Source organism: Clarias gariepinus, chromosome 17 (assembly GCF_024256425.1).
Source record: "Clarias gariepinus isolate MV-2021 ecotype Netherlands chromosome 17, CGAR_prim_01v2, whole genome shotgun sequence".
Taxonomy (NCBI): Eukaryota; Metazoa; Chordata; class Actinopteri; order Siluriformes; family Clariidae; genus Clarias; species Clarias gariepinus.
In genome coordinates this window covers 7,380,376-7,390,873 of record NC_071116.1, presented here as the reverse complement: position 1 = coordinate 7,390,873, position 10,498 = coordinate 7,380,376, and the positions used below count along the sequence as shown (strand labels likewise).

Genomic DNA, 10,498 nt, shown 5'->3' with positions numbered 1-10,498 from the left:
AAGCTAATGTGGTGTCAAAATTACAGTCATTACAATCATCCGTACATTACCATCTACTCAAGTATTCAGGAAATTCAGTGTACAGGCTACCAGGCTACTTGCTTTTTTCCTCCTGATCTTCCTCTCTCCGATTTTTTTTCAGCTGTTCTCGGATGGCTTCTGTTCCACAACCTTGCTCAGGGGGGGAAATGTCATAGAGTACATTTTCACTTTGCGGGCGAAATGTAATATTTCTGTGCCACAGTCTTTCTAGTTTCACAAGTTAATGTTATTGAATTTTTATTCCAATAATATGGATCCTGTCCTTTTGTACTGTAAAGCTGGATTTTTGGATTTTTATTTAATAGATAATTTGACAAAGATATATATGAACTGCATTAAATTGTATCTGTTTGTTTGTTTGTTTGCTTGTCTCTTCACATCTTCACCTGGCCAATTTTTGTGAGTCTGTGCCCATTATAATCTCAGATTCCAAAGTTTGATCTGTTGTACAGTACTATGCAAAAGCCATACCTCATTTCTTCATATTAAATTACATTTAATAATGTGGATTAAAGAAATGAGAGCAAATATTTTGCTGCCATAGGCTGCAAAGTGTCTTGAAATGAATAAATTAATTAATTAAAAAGTTTGTTTATGTAACCTGTACCTCAGCAGCAACCTCATTTCCCCTCCCATCTGTTCCAACCACTCAGCATTAAGCATCAGCAGTGTGCCTTAATAAGATGTTTTTTTATGCTTGAATGTTTCATGGGTTACTGTGTGGCTTAACAAACATAAAAAACATTCCTCTGAAACTAAAATGAGAGCCAAAAATAAAAGCTTTAAAAAAAGGCACTCTCTTTAAGAAGCCTGGAAAACTATTTCTCGAAATTATATAAAGACTATATAAACTACATATAAACTCTTTGAAAAATGTAAGGAGATAAGGGGTGACTTAAGACGATTGGTGCAGTACTGCATACCCACAGTTGTAAAGAGGTGTTTTAAAAGAGTTATTTAAGTTATTATAGCCTTCCCGTCAGCTTCAACAAGTCTCCTTATTCTCTTCTGACCTCTCTGATCAACATCCATGCCACGGTCAAAGATCTTATTTCTGCCTGTAAGGTCTTATTCTCTGTCTACTTAGCTGTATGCTTTCTGCGGCTACCTCATGATTACTTGATTGGCTCATTTTGAAAATCATAAGCTGGTCCAGGACCTCAACACAAACTAGCAGATAGTTTTAGATGTTGTCAGTTAGACATAATGGGAGACAAAATGGCTTGCAATTAAAATTGTCATATTTAAATGATTGGTTTAAATTAGATTTGTTATAGACCATTGTTTTTAAAATATTATGAAACCTGTTACTCATTGCGGACACACTGTCTCTGGCTGTTAGATAACATAAGTAGTTTATTTCCATTTATGTAACATTTGTCAAAGTGACCCAGGTAGGTCATGGTGTACGCTGGTAGCAATAAAAAGCAATTACAGTTTATTTTTTATCTAAGAAATGCATGGAAAGCAACAGGGACTGGGTTTTCTGGGTCTTAAGATTAACAGAAGAGAATAAAAGAGGTCCATATGTAACAACATTTAAAACCAGGAACTGAATTATGTGGCATGATGGATAATTATTGTTAATGGAAAATATAAGTTGATGAGCAAAAACTATACATGAAATACATAAGAACTGCAACAACTGCAAGACCCCTTAACATACCTACCTGATCTGTGTCAGTGTAACTCCTGTGAACAAACAATATCTGGTCAGTGGTTGTTATATGGTCTTTTTTTTCTGGTAACATTAAAAGAAAGCAACAGTCTTTAAACTGGCTTCTTCAATGACAGAGGGTTCTACATACAACCTTCAAGGCTTCCTCCACAGGGACAACATCATACAAGTAGTTCAAGGACTATTAGTCTTTAATTAGTTTTTAATTAACTATTTTTCCATTTTTTTTAATAAGTGGTGGTAAGTTTGTTTTTAAGTTTTCATACATTATTTGATAGAACTGGAACAGACCTTTTAAAGCACATGTTCTTGGGAAAAATGAGTCCTAAAGGGTTCTACATATATGTATATATGATCTGCGGTGTTTGGTGTAACATGTTTACTTTGAGTACTTGGATTACTTTTTTGATGTAACGAGTAATCTAATGCATTAGGTCCGCCATTTAAGGAACCAAGTTATTTAGTTATATTTTCAGCAGACATTCCCAATCCATTATTGTGTGTGTCCCCCTATGTGATTCCTGCTGTTACTGTATACCCCTATCTCACCTTTGCGGTTTGCCTACAGTATGTGAGGACCAACACACAAAAAGATTGAAACCTAATCACAGCGGCAAAACTCGCGGTAAATCATGATGAACCGCTCTCACGGCCACCGCGCAGGTGAGATAGTAGGGGTATTAGTAGTTAACAGATTATGAGCCAAACTTCGCTGAGTGATAATGGTAGAATAATTATGAAGGTCTTGATTAAAGCAACATGCATGAGGAATCACAAAGGGGTTTTCATTTTCTGCAATGGAAAAGTAGTTACTCTTTTCATAAAGTAACACTGTAATGTAACTAATTACTTTTTAATGACAGTAATTTTGTAATGTTATTAGTTAATTTAAAAAAAGTAATGTCCCCCAACACTTATGGTTTGGATGGTTTAAGAAGCAAAGAATTACTTAACATTTGATTGTATGTCCTTGTTTTACAGAACCACTGGTTCATGAATTGTATTCCAGTTGATTTCTACTCAGAATTCTGTCTAATACTGAAGAAACCCTCTGTTGTAAAGAACACTACTGTACAGACTATTTTTTTTTTTTGGCTAGATTTACCCTTTTCGAATTAATCTTCTAAACTAAAAAAAAAGTGTAAATGGTTTTTAAAGCGTTTTTCATAGTTCATGTTTTTTTTTTAAGTGTTTTTTTTCCCTATAAAGGGGTTCTTTTCAAAGCTTTTCTTGGTGTTTAAAAAAAAAAGAAACAAATAAATAAATAAAAATTTTTTTATGAATTAATTATTTTTGGAGCCTACCTTCTTAGAAAGAAGTTTTTAAACGGTTAAGAGATGTTAAGGAAAATGTTTTGTTGTTGAGAGACAAGTTTAAGTGGCCTTAAAATGTATTCAGGATCAGACAAAATGTATTCGGCTATCAGTCGTAGCCGAATGTTCACGGAAATGACTGCAGTGGGGTCTGGGGCCCCTCGGGCAGGATCTTCATTCACGGATGATTGCCTTTTTTTACGGTTTCATTCTCGAGAAATATTATCACAGGTCCTGTTCCACTTGGACGCCCCTCATAATTTAAAAAAACAAACCAACATAATGTGAAAAAGTGAACTTTTAGAACTTGCTATTTTACAACAAGAGTAATTCCTGAAGGGTTCTTTAGATAGTTAAGTGTGAGCCTTTGCTTCCTGAATAGTTTCCTCATGGAACTCTTTCATATACCGTATGAAAACATTCCCTTAAAGAAAGATAAGATAAATAAAACTTCTATATTTTTTCTCTAAAAGGATTTCTCTTATTTTGAAAATCATGCTATGAACTATAGGAACTTTTTAAGCATAGTCGTTACTGAGGGGTTCTTAAAAAACCTTTGGCTCTAGATTTAACGTTTTTTTTTCAAGCTGATATCTGAAAAAGTTTGTATGTGGGTAGTTCATAGTACAGTATACAATATTTGACAATATTAAGAAGCAATCATAATTTTATTTTGATCCAGGAACTGCAAATACAGCAAAGTATGTTGTATTTGTTTCTGTTAAATGGAGACACATAAACAGTTTTTGGTCGCTGTACTGTTCCAAAAATTTAGTTATAGTTACAGTGTTTAAGTGTGCAGTGATCCACACTCAGTGCAGTTGGTTCTCATTGGCATTTAGGTGCAAATCACAATTTATTTTTGTACAGGAAATCCACAAAAATCAACAGGGAACCGCCAGAATGCTTTCTTAGAGGTTTCAGTCTAAAGGAGATTAAGAGCGGCCAAAAGAAACAAGGCCTTCTGTTCACAAAGAGCAAAAACACTCATAACCTGAGAACCAGACAATCACGCAAGAGCACATCACACGCTACGGTTTCTTTTTGATTTTGAAAGATTTAAAATTTTTTAAGGAAAAAAAAATAGGTTGACTCACTGCTGTGTTCATTAGTGTGTGTGTGTGTGTGTGTGTGTGTGTGAGTGTGTGCAAATATACTGTATTATATATGCTACACAAATAAATTTATATTTTCCATACTGCATCCGATACACTGTAATTTTTTTTTTTTTTTTTTTTACCAATAAGGTACACAGTGAGATCAAAACCTGAAACTTAGTACTTAAATTTAAGATTTTTTTTTTAACCTGGAAACAAACTTAAATTTTAATATAGATTTTGGAATTATGTCTAGGTCAATGCAATAATGCATTTCTAAATTTAACTATTTAAGCAATAATATAATTCAGAAATAAAAAAAATGCTCCCACTTTCGTAATAATGTTTGTAATCAAACATTTTGAATCGTTTTTAATGACGCACAAGTCTCAATCGTTGGGATCTCACTGTGTGAAATAATCAGTGTTTTGTAGTTTTTTTTTTTAGTTCCAGTGTAAGTGCATAATGGGGCAATAAATCCTGAATAAAAGGCAAAGGTAACAGTTACAAAGATATTTCTTTTCCACTTGTACATTTGAAAAGAATATTTACAGTTGATGAAGATCATTCTGTACACATCTTAGAAACACTGTTATTTGTGGCAAATTTTGTAACTTTTCACCCTATGTACAAAAAAAAAAGAAGAATATATTTTTTTAACAGAGTTCTTATTCATGTCTTGATTTAACCGCTTTCAGGTTTTTCTTCTGCACGACGCACCACATTTTTTCAGCGCATTCGCCAAAACCGCTCAATCAGTCAAATCTCAGCGAGGCATTTCTGTCCTCTGCTATCCTGGATTTGGCCATAAGTTTCACGATCTTAAAAAGGAAAGGCTTTTTCATATGAAGTACTCTTTTTGGCTTTCGCTCATTACGCTCTGAGCGCTGGGGTCAGTGTTAAATGCTGTTTCAGGACCGTCCTCCGATTTCCCTCCCTTCGGAGCCTGGGTCTGAAACGTCTCCTTCTGTCTGTAGAAGTATCGCGCCATGACAGCCAGGCAGGCGAGGATCACAAAGATCACGACTGCGATGACACCTGGAAAAAATAAAATAAAATAATAATAATAATAATGAGTGCAACACACAAGGCGATGCCAAAGAGTGATGTTACATCACAACAAAGAATAGGCCTACATCACATCTACTATCTACTCTCTTGCTACTCGAGCGATTTTGCAAGGTTTTATTAAAACCATAAACCCTACTGTGGTATTATACTGTACATCTCCGCTCAATGGGCTCTTTAAAAACGCCTCGCTGTGATATCTTTAATAATTCCACCAGGAACGTGTCATGACTTTTGCATTTAGAAAAAGTGCGAGTAGATTTTATGTGATTTATCTGATGAATTGTGTCTAAATCTAAAAGCACATTTAAAGCCAATAATGAGATCTTTATGAACTCCATATTAATCCTAATATAAGGTCTTGTTCTAGTTAGGCCCGAATTGGGTTGACTAATTCGATTACTCAAACCATTGTGACTCATTTGATCCATTAATTTAAAACCTACACTTCATGCGTATTTTGGTTTATCAGTGCTTCTCAAAGGACCAGCTGTACTTCCTGTCATAAGGTGTTATTTCCTGAGCATATCTTATACTGCATTCTGTTAAGCAGCGTGTATGTAATTATGCCGGGGAAAAGAGACTCCGCAATCGCTGGGCCAAAAATACATCTCAGCTTAATTTAATGCCACATTACTCAGGTTGAGGAGAGGAAATTCGATGATGGTGCGGAAAGTTCCTAAAACCAACAAATCATTTCTTTAAATGCTAAATTAGTCTTGGTGTCCTTAAAGGGGAAGCTTGTATTATTTTCAAGTCTGTCTTAAATCACAATAGGGCTTGATCATCACACATCTTTCCTGCTTTGCACACAGACTGTGAAGTTTGTTAGGATTAGGATCTTTCAAAATACCCATATGGCTTACCTAAACTAAAAATACACTATTTCCAGGCTAGGAAAGTAGTTAAATTTGAATAAAATACACCATAACTTTGAAAGGTACCAATCATCAGTGTGACTGCAGATGCTTTATCAGAGTCTGAACTTTGGAATGCATTTTTGCACAAAACAAGAGTTGTGGAATTTGGCCCCAGTTACTTTATTTTGTAGTCGCGTTCCAGGTGACAAACTTCATAGTCGGTGTGCAGAGCAGGAAAACTGAACTACCCCTTTAAGACCGTTCTTTCTTATAAATAGAAATGAATTTAGTATTTTTTGTGTGTGTGCTATTTGTTCTTACCCAACACCGCTGTAGAATTCTTAGTTCTGATTGATCAGAAGGTGTTGATTAAATACAAATTGACACACTACAGGTCTCAGATCAACAGATGTGGTGTGATGCGGCACATTGCAGAAGCTGAGCTCTGCTATCCTCTTATTTCACTTACACCACAGTGATTCACTAATGATTATAATATTTAATTTATTAATGAAGGCGGTTTAGTAAGGTAACAATGCACAGGCACTTACACAGGAACTTGGACACACCCAATAAACAGACCTAATTAGCAATTGTCCACTTGGTGATGGCGATATCAACTTTCATTTTTGGAATGAGTTTCCAGTATAACCACTTACTAAGTCCAGTTCACACAGAAATCACACTATTAGGGCGATACTGTAATAAGACCTCCTTATACAGTACTGTATATTGCACTTTCCCTCATCTTTTGTACCTACACAGAACCCACACGTTCTATAATAAGTCACTCTAGAGGATTGCTTTTGAGTTCTGCACAGTTTTTCACTATCAGTCCTGGTGTATTGTTTACCACAACAGCATCCATGTCTAGTGTGAAGCGAACGCATGCACTGGAAAAACTGTGCATACTATTGTTCTCAAAACTACAAATGCAGATGAACTAAGTGTCAAGGTGCTGGCTGTGCACAGTTACACTCAGCACAATTAAAAAATATATATTTTTTACATCTTATGTCTTTTAATGATCAGTTAGTCCAATGCTTTCTTTTGCAGTATTTTAATGAAATCCCAAAATGAAAGCTTTGCCCTGATGATCAGTCTCAATCTCAGGTGATTTTTCAGTTCATTGGTCTTGATGCACTACAGCTTCAGCACTGATTAAGTGCAGTGTGTATGTCTGCTCTAATCTATATAAGATATCGGTATGTTACCTGCTAACTGTTGATTAAGGGCGCTTTCACATTAGGCATAATTGATTTGTACCATGCCCAGGAACATTTGCCTTCCCGACGCCCCCCCAAGCTGGCACGTTTAAACAGCGATCTACTTCCGTTCTCAGGTATGATTGGCCGTGTCTGATTTGATCCATGCCTGACTATGCTGTATTGTTCTCAAGAACACCTTTTCCAGGAGACTCAGTCTCAGACTCCCATCTGTGTTCTCATTGATCAAAATGACCCGGACTTTGGGGTCAAGTGTTCTTGGAAACGATCCCTAGTCACAAATGTGAAAATGCCCTAAACCGTCTGACACACACCAAACATCTCAAAAAGTCAGACCCCTATTCCACAGTGTAGGGATTCTTATTTCCATACAGCTCTCGTCCAGTCATGACCTTTGCTCCCGAGTCAACATCGACCCATCCAATTCCACATCTTTCATACACAATGCTGAGGCACAAGAACAGTGCAGTAGTCCTGCCGTAAACCAGCTGAATGAAAGGGTCTTAGGAGTAAAGCTCTTACTTTAACATGTAAAAAAATGTCTGAAAGTTTCTGTGCAACACAACAGCTGGATTATTTTCCTAATTTTACAAAAAAGTAGTGGTGGAAAGATTGATTGTTGATTCTACAGTGGTACCTTTACAGTATGTACGAATTTAATCCATTCCAGAGGCGAGTTCTTAAGGCGAAGTTTTGTATTGCGAAACGCATTTTCCCATAGGAAATAAAATAAACGCAGACAATCCGTTACCAAAATTCCGAATTACAACACTATAATCATATTTTTACATATAAAAACATTTAAAACAGTTAGGAAAGACATGTTAAAGAAGTAAAATATGAAATCAATACACATTAACCTTACTTAACCTTAATTTAGAAACTTTTTGCCACCGAATGCTTTAAAAACAAACCTCAAAGTAAGTATCCTTTCCTTTTTTCACAAAATGCAAATATACCAACAAAGATTATGTAAACTTGCTTTTCTTGGCTTTTCACTGATGCAAACAAGTTTGCAAACAAGTACATACACACAGCTTAGGCACAAGGCGGACGTACATGCAACGTACTGTACTGTAGGCGTAAGCTGGCATTTGGTCCGCCATGGTTCGGTCACTCATATACGTGCTGAAAATGTTTCATATTCAGTTCTTAAGGCGAAAATTTTTAAAGGGGGGAATTTGTATGCCGAGGTACCACTGTATGAAACAGCAACTGACTGACTGTCTAAAGGTTGTCATTCGCAAATATCTGGAGTATAAAGGGAATATCATTAAACCCCATGTTGTGCACACACAATTGAAATTTAAGCACAGGATGTAGTAAAACATGGCCTTGACATGTACTTATTTATTTATATATTTATTTACTTATTCTCTTTGACCACTCTAGGGTTCCATAGAATAAAATACGTTATTGGAAAATAATCAGCTCTGTATCAGTAACAGTAACTCCTCTGACTCTGGAGACTCCTTCCAGAAATTGTTAGAGAAATCCAATCACCTTCTGACTGACCCAATTTGAGGATTCAAAAGTCCTGTGGCATAAATCGTGTTGAACCTGGTCTAGATACCATTATATAAAAGGGTTAAAAAAAAAGTTTTCAGGCTCGAGTCGATACTAATGCAGGAGGGCAGCGTTAGCAGCGCTTCTTGGAAAAGTACAGCAGAAGTGCAGACGTGTTAAAGGCAGTAAAGGAAGAAAAAAGCAAACAATCAGTTTCTGTGAAGGTTTCTTCATCAACTTAACACGAGGAAAGTGCGCTAGGACTGCTGTTACCTCCAATCAAAGCCGAGTCGCCGCTGATTGCATTGACTACGGGCTCTCCTACAGTGCCCACATGATCTACAGCAGAGGGAAAGAAGAGAAAGAAGAGACACACAGAGCATCACACTCGGCATTCACAAGGCCACGGTGCAGAGAGGCAGTAAAGCGCGAAAGTGGAAACTGGGAGAAGAAAGAAAATGCAAATTAAAAACTCTCACATGCAGATTAATAACTGTTGGGCCACATTTGAGCTTTAATTTAATTATCAGCATGCGGCTTTCACAAAGATACAGGAAAAGTCTTTTTTGTTCATTTAAAGTGTTATGGGTAAAAAAAAAAAACAACACTCTGCCATGCCATGTCTTTTAAAAATTAAGGGACTGTACTTAGATTTATTTATTTTTTTTGTGAAAGTGATTCTTACTGTAAAACATACCTTTATGCAAATCAATTTCTATTGGCCCAATTCTTAAGGTTTTCTAACATTAACTGTAACAAACTGTTTTTAAATTGAATAATTTTAGCACTCAAATAAAAAAATTTTTGTATATACAGTATGAAAAAACACACTAAACAATTGTATAAATTTGGACCTCTTTGCAGGTGTAAATGCTCAGTATTTGTTAGGACTTTTTTATGTACTGTAACTAACTTACATAAGTGACTTATTTAAACCTTATTTAACACACAGCAAAATTAAGTTGAACTTGAGGCCGCCAAAGACGGCGGCTACAAAACAATCCCAAAGCACTACCTGCTCACAGTTTCCACTGTCTGAAGTGTCAACAAGATATGTCAACTTTGGAAATCAAAGCTGAATGATCAAAAAGAAAAATTCTTTCAGAACTGCAGGTATGCTACAGTAGCAAGAAATGCAACATGGTCTGCATGGAAGATTTATCAGCACGTAAAGCAAACTTAACTGTGACCTCGTCACAAAAGCAAACAACTGTTGTTCGGAGAGAATATCTAGATAGGTTTAAAGGCACTTGGGAAACAAGGCATGTGAATAGAAAAAGGAGGAATATAACATTTGGTCTCTTAAAGTTAATGTTAAAGAGAAATTACATAGTTAGAAAAAAATCTGTAACAGTTCTCAAAACGTATTGTAGTGGTTTGAAGGTGGTTAATGTGTCTTTACAATGGGTCATAGAATGAAAAAACATCTCAGGTTTCTTGTCTTGGTCAGCCTTGAGCTGTAACTACTGAAGTGTGGGTAAAAAGATGTCTTCATTTGTTACATATTCATAACGTTGTTTCGTTTCACTGTGTACTAACTGTACATGGTTGAAGTGACAATAAAGCCTACTTGAACTTAAACTGCAAAATAAAATTCTCTGCTTCACATGTCCCTGCCTATTAGAAATCAGGGGTCAGAATGCAGGGTCACCCATGATATGGTGCCCCTGGAGCAGAGAGGGTTAAGGTTAAGCTTGCTCAAGGGCAC

The 10,498-nt window shown here is 36.0% G+C and overlaps 1 protein-coding gene across 2 annotated transcripts in view; it reads right to left on the bottom strand.

The window, feature by feature from the left end:
- Positions 1-3,645: 3,645 nt before the first annotated feature.
- Positions 3,646-10,498, bottom strand: part of cntnap3 (contactin associated protein family member 3) — a 163,375-nt gene continuing 156,522 nt past the window's right edge. The window contains exons 23-24 of one of the 2 annotated variants that reach the window (XM_053516446.1): positions 9,064-9,129; positions 3,646-5,168 (exon numbers count right to left, since the gene is read on the bottom strand). In XM_053516446.1, the coding sequence (XP_053372421.1) occupies positions 4,972-5,168; positions 9,064-9,129 (263 nt within the window). In that variant the 3' untranslated portion in view covers positions 3,646-4,971. The remainder of the gene's footprint in view (positions 5,169-9,063; positions 9,130-10,498) is intronic. The other variant, XM_053516447.1, reaches the window with a different exon arrangement.